This window comes from Teleopsis dalmanni, chromosome 1, assembly GCF_002237135.1.
Source record: "Teleopsis dalmanni isolate 2A chromosome 1, ASM223713v2, whole genome shotgun sequence".
In the NCBI taxonomy this organism is placed as follows: domain Eukaryota; kingdom Metazoa; phylum Arthropoda; class Insecta; order Diptera; family Diopsidae; genus Teleopsis; species Teleopsis dalmanni.
This window is the reverse complement of record NC_051846.1, coordinates 234,633,211-234,646,928: the sequence shown is the minus strand read 5'-3', so window position 1 is coordinate 234,646,928 and position 13,718 is coordinate 234,633,211. Positions and strand designations below refer to the sequence as shown.

Sequence of the window (13,718 nt, the reverse complement as noted above, 5' to 3'; positions counted from 1 at the left end):
CTGAATCTTGCCGGCGATCACGCATTAATAATAAAATCAATAAAGCAAAGATTTAGTATCGGCATAAATATATTTCGGAGAAATATTCAAAAAATGTACAAATATTGGAACACCTCCGGAACATCATTAGCCTAGCGGAATCACATTTAATTCGTAATGTACTAAGTGAAACGGCATTGAGACAATTACGAGCTGGATATGATTTGGAGTGAATTTAAACGGACAATGGCTAATAATATGCAAATAATGCTTAATCTAATTAATTATAAATTATTTTTACTAAAACACAAGTGTGATTTAATATAAAATATGTTATATCTAATATACTCGTATTAATTTTATATATTTTGAAATATAAATTATGAGTACAAAGAAAAAACATAAAGTCGGTAGGTTTTTCCTTTAATCCAGTTACATGAACTTCAGATTTTTAGGAGTAGGAAACGTTAGTCAATTATTATAATTCCACAAGAAATAAACAAAATAGTTGCAGAATAAGAGACCCGAAAGAAGAGGAACGTTACGTTCAGCAGATGTTGGTCGAAAATCCAATTATTGTCGAACGTCGTGGACTAACCACCAACACCACCTCAGGTTCAGAAGAACCACTTAGTCGTGAGAAACAGTTGCGACCTGCGACCTCAGCGTGCTGAATCTTGCCGGCGATCACGCATTAATAATAAAATCAATAAAGCAAAGATTTAGTATCGGCATAAATATATTTCGGAGAAATATTCAAAAAATGTACAAATGTTGGAACACCTCCGGAACATCATTAGCCTAGCGGAATCACATTTAATTCGTAATGTACTAAGTGAAACGGCATAGAGACAATTACGAGCTGGATATGATTTGGAATGAATTTAAACGGACAATGGCTAATAATATGCAAATAATGCTTAAGCTAATTAATTATAAATTATTTTTACTAAAACACAAGTGTGATTTAATATAAAATATATTATATCTGATATACTCGTATTAATTTTATATATTTTGAAATATAAATTATGAGTACAAAGAAAAAACATAAAGTCGGTAGGTTTTTCCTTTAATCCAGTTACATGAACTTCAGATTTTTAGGAGTAGGAAACGTTAGTCAATTATTATAATTCCACAAGAAATAAACAAAATAGTTGCAGAATAAGAGACCCGAAAGAAGAGGAACGTTACGTTCAGCAGATGTTGGTCGAACATCCAATTATTGTCGAACGTCGTGGACTAACCACCAACACCACCTCAGGTTCAGAAGAACCACTTAGTCGTGAGGAACAGTTGCGACCTGCGACCTCAGCGTGCTGAATCTTGCCGGCGATCACGCATTAATAATAAAATCAATAAAGCAAAGATTAAGTATCGCCATAAATATATTTCGGAGAAATATTCAAAAAATGTACAAATGTTGGAACACCTCCGGAACATCAGTAGCCTAGCGGAATCACATTTAATTCGTAATGTACTAAGTGAAACGGCATTGAGGCAATTACGAGCTGGATATAATTTGGAGTGAATTTAAACGGACAATGGCTAATAATATGCAAATAATGCTTAATCTAATTAATTATAAATTATTTTTACTAAAACACAAGTGTGATTTAATATAAAATATATTATATCTAATATACTCGTATTAATTTTATATATTTTGAAATATAAATTATGAAATAAACAAAATAGTTGCAGAATAAGAGACCCGAAAGAAGAGGAACGTTACGTTCAGCAGATGTTGGTCGAAAATCCAATTATTGTCGAACGTCGTGGACTAACCACCAACACCACCTCAGGTTCAGAAGAACCACTTAGTCGTGAGGAACAGTTGTGACCTGCGACCTCAGCGTGCTGAATCTTGCCGGCGATCACGCATTAATAATAAAATCAATAAAGCAAAGATTAAGTATCGGCATAAATATATTTCGGAGAAATATTCAAAAAATGTACAAATGTTGGAACACCTCCGGAACATCATTAGCCTAGCGGAATCACATTTAATTCGTAATGTACTAAGTGAAACGGCATTGAAGCAATTACGAGTTGGATATGATTTGGAGTGAATTTGTAAAGGTTGAAATTGCTACGAACTAATTTCAACCATACATATACTTTTGTACAAATCTGACGTCAGTCCGTCAAAAGAAAACGCAACACCAACACCGTTGCGGACAACACCAGAAACCAACTCACCCTCAACAAAGTTCTCATTTACAACCTAGAAAGGATAAAATTTATTTAAATATTTATCAAGATCATAATTCAACAACATTACCTGCATTCCATGCGTCAATGAGCCGCGGGCATGACTGGTAAACAAACTTGAAGAAAATAAAAAAATAATAAAACAACAAAACTAAAACTCAACTTGAAATATAAAGAAATCTAATTAAATAAGTGAAGAATATACGCACCTTATTTATTCACGGATCAACGGATTAACAAGTTCACTGGTAAATTAGATCAAATCCTAGTTTACAGGCTAATTTAGTCTACACTGGTCAGTTCGATCAAAGCAGGCAACTGGTCAATTCGATGAAATCCTAGTTTACAGGCTAATTCAGTCTACACTGGTCAGTTCGATCAAAGCAGGGAACTGGTCAATTCGATCAAATCCTAGTTTACAGGCTAATTCAGTCTACACTGGTCAGTTCGATCAAAGCAGGCAACTGGTCAATTCGATCAAATCCTAGTTTACAGGCTTAATCAGCCTACACTGGTCCATTCGATCATTTTCTTTTCTTTTTTTTTGTTAATTATTCTGTTTTTTATCTGGCTCATTCAGCCAACCTATAGGTTTTTGTAACACAGAGCATCCGTAAGGAGAGAAGGAACCCAGGAGAGAACGCGATCCTGTCAGGAACCTTCTCAACATCAGAGTCAACCACATAAACTTGTACAACGATTCAACAAATTCACGACTGTATACTATTGTATACCTTAATTCACCTGGACGCCACAACGAAGAGCGTCAGAATTATAGAGAATTTATTTAACAAAATAATATTTGGAATACCTGTAACTATTGTTTTATATTTAAATAAATAAAGTAACTATTAAATTATTGTATAAAAGTACACTTTTATTTATGGAACAGAATTCAGTCCCGCAACTATAAATTTTATTGCAACGAACCTGGACAGCCGCTTTGCTACCTCAGCAAAACGAAATGACAGAAACCCGGTCGTTACAAGTCGCTTCGTGGTGTTCGGCGAAAACGGTCGTGTAACGCGAAACACTTTTTTCTTATATCCAATATTCATTTTGTAATTTTCTATTAATTTAATTAATCATTCAACTAACTTTCAATTCAATATAATAATGAAGTCCCACATATATTATATATAATTTTATATATTTTGAAACATAATTAATAAACACAAAGCAAAATCATAGTCTTTCAATTTTTCCTGTAATCTAAATTACTAAAACAGTTTTATCAGAAACAAAATATTTTTCACTCTGTTAGTAATGGATCAAGGTAATCAAAGTTCAATTATTTTTCGATTTTTTGTTGATCATATATCCATTGAGAACATTAATTTTGTCTTCACATTCATAATACACATATGTATGTAGTTTTTTAACTAGATTATATTTCTATGGTGAGTGCTTGACTTTAATTATAATATCTATTAAATTTGTTTAATTAGTACAAATAAATTAAATATTTAAATTTATGTAAAATTTTAATTAAATTAATAATTAAGTAAAAAAATAAATATATACATATACGTATATATTACATACATATGTAAAATATTTATATAATATGTGTACATATATTAATAACACTTAATTTGGTTTAGTAGCTGTGGCTCTATTTTCAACACGAGTTGTATCTAATGTAGACTCTGGAGCATCATGATTTGGTGTGCACAGATCAATTACATTTGGGACAAATACAACGTAATCATCTTCGTCAGTTAAGAAGTTTGCAGATGTGTGGCAGATATATCTGAAATATTAACTAATCCGTCATTCAGTTGATCGAAGGATAAATCTCTTCCTGAATTATGCTCGATATTTAACGGGACATTGGGGACGTCGAATATTTTGTCTTATTCCAATTGGTGATGCTAGCCGAGCACTTGTACTGACTTCTGCCTTTAGAGGAGCTTGTTGTCCAACTTCTCCTCCAGTTAGAATATCTACATCTTCTTCAAACACTGTCAGCCCGTTTCCAATCAATGCCATCCAATCTCCCCCCATGGCATCCCCTTTGTCTACTAATTGGCTATGCACAGTTTGCAATCGAGCAATCTCTAGGAACACCATATCTGTACGTTGCAATTCCTGTAATGGATGGTGCCACCTTAGACCTTGCTCTGGATTACGCTCTCATCATGGTTGGAATTCAAATTTCATTGGCACTTGTTGCCAACCTCCACCTATAATTCCACCTCAAAACCGCTCACTCTCTCAACGCACAAGTGTTGTCTCAACAATTAACAGATCTTCTCCTCTTAAAATTCTACAGTTTAACTGCAATGGCCTTAGAGGAAAGATTTCTGAAATCGCAGCATTCATGACTTCAAATAACATCGCAGTTGCTGCACTGCAAGAGACAAAACTTCTGCCCAACTCCACCCTCTCGCCCCCATCAGGTTTCACCCTTATACGTAAGGACCGCCCTAGGGGAGCTGGAGGTGGAGTTGCCTTTATGTTGAGAGATTCATTATCACACAGTGAGCTAATGTTATCCTCGTCGAATGACGAATATTTAGAGGTAATAGGGTTGAAAATTTTCATTGGTAGGTCTTCTAAATTCATAGAAGTCGTCAACATTTACCTGCCACCCAACTCTAGCTGCCCACCGCAGCACTCCCCAAATATTTCTCAATTTTTCGAAGGGGACTCACGTTTTGTATTGAGTGATTTGAATGCGCATCATGATCTGTGGTTTTCTAACCTACCAACCGATCAGAGGGGTTTACAATTGGCTGCCCAAATTGATGATTCTTCTTTTGGTGTACTAAACGAAGATTCACCAACAAGGGTAACGCCAACTTGCTCTAGCTCTCCTGATGTCAGCCTCGCCAGCCCTAGGCTGCTCGCTGCCTCGAATTGGAGTGCGGAAATAGCTCTAAGCTCAGACCACACTCCCATTATTATCTCAATTCCATCGTTCGAGGTTTACTGCGAAGCTGACAAGAAAACCTTCAGAAATTTCAAAAAAGCGAACTGGGCCCTATTCAAAGACATTTCAGAACGCGACTTCGGTAATATTTCTCTGTCCTCTGATTTAAACAAGGCAGAGATACAATTCCGCAGCATTATTATCAAATCAGCTGCCACAGCCGTTCCTGCAGGTAGGATAAAAATAATAAGGCCAAATTTTCCTAGTGACGCTGTGCCCCTTGCCGAAGAACGCGATAATCTTCGTAGATTAGACCCAGCTAATCCTCGCATAGCTACCCTGAACAGTAACATCCGTAAATTGGTAGACGAACATCGCCTTAATAAATGGAAGGAACATTTAGATAATTGCGACTCCCAAAATGGTAAATTGTGGACTACCATTAAAGCATTATCTAATCCTTCACGTCCTAATAACAAAGCGATAACTTTTAATGGGATCACCTTCCCAGATCCCAAGCATTGCGCACAACAATTTTGTCAGCTTTTCGTGCCCAATGCCTCTGCTTCCCATGCTATCCGCAGGCAGACTCGCGCTTTTCGGAAACCACATTCCGGCGACACCACGCTGTTTTCCCCGGATGATGTAAATAACGTGATCAGACACGCCAAAGCCTCGAAAGCGCTTGGGCCTGATGGCATTTCAATGCTCATGCTCAAGCACCTCGGGCCCATTGGTCTTTCAGTTCTGACACATATTTTGAATACCTCCATCTGTTCTCACATCATCCCTAATATATGGAAGACTGGTAGAATTATCCCATTGCTGAAGCCGGGCAAACCGGCTGGCCTAGGTGAATCATATAGACCAATCTCGCTCCTGTCTCCAGTAGCCAAAGTTCTGGAGTCGCTAGTCCTAAAACAGATTTCTCCCTATATTCACCTAGCTCCCCATCAGCATGGATTTAGAAAACGTCATAGTACAACCTCTGCTCTTTGTGAGATCACTTCTCAAATCACTAATGGACTAAATCAAAGTCGCCCGTGCGAACGCACGGTGCTGTTAGGTCTAGATCTTGCGAAAGCATTTGACACAGTCTCCCATAGCACCTTGCTAAATGATCTGGCTGAAACATCTATCCCTGACATCATTAAACGATGGCTCTGCAATTATCTCATTGGCAGATCATCTTTTGTTGATTTTAGAGATAAGATGTCGAAAGCCAGAAAATTAAAACAAGGTGTGCCCCAAGGCAGCGTTCTTTCACCGATCCTTTTCAATCTATACATGTCTAAGCTCCCGGACCCTCCTGAGGGAGTCAGAGTCATAACGTATGCTGACGATTGCACAATCTTTGCGACAGGCCAGGACCCTTCTATATTGTGTAATAAATTAAATGCATACCTTCCTAATATAGCATCTTTCTTGGCTGATAGAAATCTTCACCTATCTCCAAGCAAATCTTCTGCTACCCTCTTTACTTCCTGGACTAAAGAGGTTTCTATGACTCTGCCCATTAATATCGGTGAATTCAGGATTCCTACAACCACCAAACCTAAAATCCTGGGTGTCGTTCTCGACAGTATGTTGACCTTCTCCGCACATGCTTCATCCTTGTGCAGCCGATTGAAATCTCGCAATAATGTATTAAAAGCTCTCGCCGGGTGCTCTTGGGGTAAGGACAAAGAAACCCTGCTGAGCACATACAAAGCAATAGGTCGTCTTATTGCGGCCTATGCAGCTCCAGTATGGACCCCGCAACTCTGCGAGACGCAATGGAATAATATCCAAATTTGTCAAAACACAGCATTGCGAATTGCAACTGGCTACCATCGTATGTCGCATGTTGACCATCTTCATGCGGAATCAAAGTTGCTTCTTGTAAAAGAGCACAATCAACTGCTGTCCAAACAATTTTTACTCGCGTGCCACACAGATGGTCATCCAAATGGCGTCATGGCTAGTAGAGCCCTCCCTCCACGTTGCATCCGTCGATCACTTACCAACTTCAATATCGACCAATATTGCAATGGAGCCTACATCAGTGAGGTCGAATACAAACGTGGACTTATAGCACTCCACACCGATGCAGTGTCTTCTTCAAGACCTAGGTTGGCTCCCAACAAGGTCCTCAATAGGCCTCCGCCTAACATTTCCCAGGATGAACGTAATCTGCCTCGTACGACAAGAACTGTCCTATCTCAATTGAGATCAGGATATAGCCATGTGCTTAACAGTTACTTGTCACGTATTAATACGTCCATTCCTAATGTGTGCCCAAACTGCAGCTCCACGCCCCATGACGTCGCCCATCTGTTTTCTTGCCCCAACGCACACACCAATCTTGGTCCAATCGACCTTTGGACTCGTCCCCTTGAAGTTGCTAGGTTTCTTCGACTGGATCCTGGTTAGGTTCAAATTACTCCCACCCCTCCCCTTTCCCTCATCCCAACACCCACTCCCACCTTTTTCCATTCCTTATTCCCATGTATTCGTCTTGTAATCCTTACATGTTATCTGCTTTCAGGTCCCGGCGGGCTACAACAACAACAACAACTGACTTCGCTTGAACACTGATTAAATTCTTCTATGAGTGCTTGAGTTCTTGGTGAAAATGATGGATGTTCAACCTGGACTGTAGTCCTATTAACAGCTGACGAATCATCTTTATTCGAAGACATCTTGATTTCGATTTTGAATCTGCGTTTAACCGCGCATAAGCCTTGATAAAAAATAGTGCTCCACACATCAATGTAGTCTTTTCTAACCGTATTTCAAAATGATGAGAAGTGCTCTTCCTTTAATTTACTTTTTAATTCAAACAAACGAAATTATTTTCTAAATAAAGTTTTAAAAATCTGCATTAAAATACACTCTTCACTTCACGTCAAACAAATTATTATCATAATCACTTATTTCAGCAAACAAATCAACACTCCTGGTTTAGTATTATATAAAGATTTGGATATAGATATGAATACGAGTATAACATAAATTTAATATTTATAAAAAATATATTACTTTTTAGTATAGAATTCTGGCAACATCAATATTTATTGCACTATTTGGCCACAAATATTTGTTGTTGCATTATTTTTACAATTTTTTTGTAAAAAACGAAAAAAGAAATAAACAAGTAAACATTAACGGCACAATCCTTACAAATAGACAAGTTTGGTTTTTGCTTTTTGTTTTTCTTATGTATTTGCGGTACTTCATTAATATTTTTTTATATTCTGCGTAAATAATTTGTTTTTGTATTTCGATTAGTATTATTGAATATAGACAATTATTAGTTCATAAACAATAAATAATTTATTTTATTTATATATATACTATTAAACATAATAGAATAATAATATAAAAATACTAAATATTTTTCTATTTTTCCTACCTTCAACATTATTATACTTTGCCGTCACCAAATGCACGCACGTATAAGAAAATGCAGAATAATAATAATTAATATTTAAAACACTACACCATTCCATATTTGTTCCTAATAAATAATTTTCTTTATACAAATTATTTATTTTTTTATAATTATTAATAAAACACCACAGAAACACAACCATTAAACTTGAACGCATCGCATAGCTGACTAATGAGCTTTGCTTTCATTTGAAAATTCTCAATGCAATCACATTAATAACGGCTTTGAAAGATCAGCCAAACTGACAAGAGCTAAAGCTTTGCTACTGCTCTTCGCAGGGTTGCATTTCTGTTTAAACTTTAAAGTTAAAAGAAAAGTTGCAGAATAAAAATAATAATTTCAAATGCTCAATAAAAGTCTTTTGTTAAAATTTTTTTATCAATTATAGAAAACAGCAGCAAAAAAAATTAATTAAGGCTAATCATTAATATTATATTAATATCATTATTATAACCATAAATGCCACTGTTTAACAATCATAACCTTATTCCGTAGTTCTAAAACAGTGCTTTGAGAAACCTAATTATACTTCTATATACTTTTATTTATTATGTGAAGGCTATATTGTAAACTTTTAAAATAAAAATCTGTTTATATGAATTTTATATATATTATTATTTATGTTTTAAATTTAGCCGGGCTTTAGGTCGTGGTTTTAAATTTTGTTTTTATATAATAATTTTTATTGTATAAAAACACAAATTTTAAATTAAATAAAATATCACATTTATTACTTGATGTAATATATTTTATTAATTAACAAATATTTCGGTCTACTTTGTAGACCATCTTCATTGTTACAATTAATACAAATACAATTATAAAAAAAGGAAATTAAAATGTCAAAAGTCACATAGATAATAAGACAAAAAACTTTTTATAAAATTTTAACGAAAATGGGAAATTAAGTTTACAGGAAGAATAAATTTTTTCAAAAAGAATTTTTTCCTTATTTTTTATAGTAAATACACTACATAAAAACAATAGAAAAATAATAAACTTAGCAATTAATTTTTAATTTCTTTAATTAAAGATCTATAAATATGTGCTAAGCCTTCCGTATCCCTCTTATGGTTTAATTGTTCACCATCTGGTACGTCAATTATATGCAGCATTTCTAGCAGCATCCTACGTTTATCATTTTTCTCTCGATAAAGGATTTCTACATCTTCGAAGTTTGGAGTATGATTCATTTTCTATTTTCTTAATATGAAATGTTGCTGTCAATTAAGAGATCACGTTTTTTTCAGTTATATATATTTGAATATATATAATAATATATTAAATAAATAATATTCATTTTACTTTTTGTTGATCAATCTTGTGCGTGCTCTGCACAGTTGCGAAAAAGACCCTGGGTTTTATACAATTAGTTTTGGTAGCTAGTGAATAAATACTTGTAGCAATACAAATACAGTCTCCTTAGAATTCACGTTATGTGTTTTGAAATGTACCCGATAGCTCCTTCAGAAGAATATATTTTATACTTCAGTGAAATTAATTACAAAGAGCAAGCAATACAAAGAAAAAAATTATTAATTAAGTTAATATATTTGACTTTTGGCCAAAATCAATCATTTGAGGCCAGTGTAAATGCCATATTAAATAGATAGATAATCACTCAACAACTATATAGGATATGCAAAAATATCTTGCGCACAAATAAAAAAACAAAATCAGAATAATGTAGCATAAATTTTATTAATAAAAAAAAAGATCACTTAAATTATTTTCATAATAATTAATTGTTAATTAAATTTGTTTGTATATTCCGGATGTGAATAGCATCTATTAATGACAACCCTGCTATATATACGAATAAGTACAATATATGCAATATGTTCCATTGAAAAAATATCAAAAATAACTGCAAATACAAAGATGATTGAAAATCTATTTTGACATAGTTTACGCGCTGATTATAGATACATTTTTGATTATTTACTGCACGTTTTTACTTAAATTGTTGTTGCAAGTACAAGAGTTCTATGGTTGTCAAAGTTACTTGTAGCGTGGATGATTATTAGTAGTAGAGGATGATTTTGTTTACTTTCAGATAAATGCAAAATCAGTAAAAAATAATTTCAATTTGCAACAAAAGAACGTTTTTATAAAGATAAGCGGAGTTGAAAACAATTTCTTTATTTGCACTATAGAGTAACGCCTTAGTTTTTCAATTTCAAATTTTTTTCATTTTGTAAATAATTCCTTTGCAGGTACATTTAGAAATAGTCTTCACAGGTTTAAACAATTGACAAAGAAATATTTTTGACGTCATATTATGAAAAATGAACACACTTCATAGGTACCTGATCCTGGCAAGTAACCAGGCACGAAATATATACAAGGAATTCATAAATGCAAAGACTCTAAAAATAAGGTCATAAAAATTATTGCATGCAAATTGGTTTGAGTGGTTGTATTATATCAAAGAACAAAAGTAATTATATCAGCATTTGTCATTGAATTGATTATCAGAACTTCACAAACAATAACAAAATAGTTGCAGAATAACAGACTGGACTCAAGCAAAAATACAGTATAAAAGCACGCACACTATTGAAATAAAGCATCAGTACACGAAGCAATCTGCACGAAGGCACATATAGCAAATAACATAAAATTTGTAAATTACATATATAAAATTATATATATAAATATATAATTTTATTCGTCAAAATATTGAGTAAGCTTCAACGAACCAAAACAAAGTATACCTCACAAGGTTTTAAAGTGTTCAATCAGATTTAACAAATCGCAGCGTCAAGTTTTCGTTTGTCGTTTAAGACGAGTACTGCACCATTTTCTTGTCACATGTATAGCACTACCATTTCGGTACACAATAAAATGTCGAGCAGTTCATCTAGTGATGAAAGTGACTTGCAATACTTCGACCCGTTGGCTGAGGAGATGCGAAACATACAATCGGTGATACACGTTACTAGAGAGAATATTGATGCACTAAATGCTAAATTTGCGAACTTGCAAGAACCACCTGCAATGTATATAACTGAATATCAAGAACTTACATCAAAGCTGCACGAGCTGGAAGCGAAAGAGCAAGAGTTAATGGAACAGCTAAACGCACAACAGGAAGAACATAGCACAGCAGAGCAACAGCTCACACTAAGTGACTGCAATAATCATCCACATTATCAAAATCAAATACAACTACAACAGACCTATCGCAATACCCAACAGCAATATGGGCATGCTACAAGTGATATGACGGATAGCTATATGTCAACAAACAGTAGCAGTCAATGTGGCACTCTAACTCGAATGCCAAAAGTATTATTACGTGCTCACTTACCTAATCAACAACGCACATCTGTAGAGGTTGTGCCTGGTGTACGTTTATGTGATGCTCTAATGAAAGCTTTAAAGCTGCGACAATTGACTCCGGGAATGTGTGAAGTAACAACAAAAGATGGACGGCATATTATATCGTGGGATACAGATATAGGTTCATTGCAAGTGGAGGAGGTTTATGTTAGACTTTTAGAGTTTGTCCCTATTATGACACATATTTCGCATCAGTTTGTGCGCAAGACTTTTTTCTCGTTAGCGTTCTGTGAAGGCTGCCGCCGTTTACTGTTTACCGGTTTTTATTGCAATCAATGTAATTTTCGGTTTCATCAGCGTTGTGCTGACAAGGTGCCAACACTTTGTCAGCAATTTCCAATGGACAATTACTATCAGAGTTTGTTAGCTGAAAATCCTGAAAGCACTGTCGGCATTCTACATCCAGGACGTGGTGGTGCGATTAGTTACCATGGGCGACATCCACGTACTATAAGTCAACAAGATCGCTCAAACTCAGCTCCTAATGTTTGTATTAATAATCTACGTCCTTTAACAGATGCTCAGCGACAATTAGTACAAACGCATGGTCCTTTACGGCAACCATGTAATGATCATTCTAACTCAACTCAGGCATCTCCGACAAGTACTTTAAAGCATGTGAAAAGACAACGAGCGCGTTCCGCAGATGAAAGCAATAAAAATCTATTATCTCCACGTGATGCGAAAGGATCTGAAGAGAATTGGAATATACAAGCAGAAGAGATACTAATTGGGCCACGTATCGGTTCGGGTTCTTTTGGAACTGTATATAAAGCACATTGGCACGGACCAGTTGCAGTAAAAACGTTAAACGTAAAAACACCAAATCCCGCCCAACTACAAGCATTTAAGAATGAAGTAGCCATGTTAAAAAAGACTAGACATTGCAATATTTTGCTCTTTATGGGTTGTGTGTCAAAGCCTTCTTTAGCTATTGTAACACAATGGTGTGAAGGTAGTTCTCTTTATAAACACATACATGTTAATGAAACAAAATTCAAACTCAATACATTAATCGATATTGGACGTCAAGTTGCACAGGGTATGGACTACTTGCATGCAAAAAATATTATACACAGAGACTTGAAATCAAATAATATATTTTTACATGAAGATCTTTCTGTAAAAATAGGCGATTTTGGTCTGGCAACTGCGAAGATTCGTTGGTCCGGTGAGAAACAAGCTAATCAACCCACTGGCAGTATACTTTGGATGGCACCAGAAGTAATACGCATGCAAGAGCTGAATCCATACTCCTTTCAATCCGATGTTTATGCATTTGGTATTGCTATGTATGAATTATTGGCAGAATGTTTGCCATACAGTCACATCAATAATAAGGATCAAATTTTATTTATGGTTGGACGTGGTTTTCTGCGTCCAGATATGTCTCAGGTACGATCCGATGCACCACAAGCACTTAAACGCTTAGCCGAAGACTGCATAAGATTCGATCGCAACGACAGACCACTGTTTCGACCATTACTAAATATGTTGGAGAATATGCTGCGCACTTTACCTAAAATTCATCGTAGTGCCAGCGAACCAAATCTGCCACAATTGCAAAACGATGACTTTCGCTATTTATGTCCCAGTCCTAAGACACCAGTTAATTTCAACAATTTTCAGTTTTACAATAGTGAGTTACAATAATAAAAGTTTCATTGAAAGTTAAAAAAAGAGTAAAAATTTAATCAAACATTTTTCGAAGCCTATGTTTTTTTGTTTGGATTTAAATATTTTAAACTATAAGATCAACAATATAAAATATAGAAGTTGAAACTTAAGAAAGCAGCTATAAAAGACTTTATGCATGTAAATAATGTTATGTTATGTATTTATGTAAAAATAGGCTCTCTTTTATTGTATATG

At 34.9% G+C, this 13,718-nt stretch overlaps 1 protein-coding gene and 1 pseudogene across 1 annotated transcript; both read left to right on the top strand.

The window, feature by feature from the left end:
- The window catches only part of LOC119672722, a 510,988-nt pseudogene that overhangs the window by 6,435 nt on the left and 490,835 nt on the right, over nucleotides 1–13,718 (top strand).
- LOC119667735 (raf homolog serine/threonine-protein kinase Raf-like) lies at nucleotides 11,167–13,499 on the top strand. The gene has a single exon (XM_038077043.1). It carries the CDS (start codon nucleotides 11,316–11,318, stop codon nucleotides 13,497–13,499), a length of 2,184 nt encoding a protein of 727 aa, XP_037932971.1. The 5' UTR covers nucleotides 11,167–11,315.

Bases quoted from the DNA above. Each gene is read 5' to 3' on its own strand.
- LOC119667735 (XM_038077043.1), top strand. From the start codon at position 11,316: ATGTATAGCACTACCATTTCGGTACACAATAAAATGTCGAGCAGTTCA.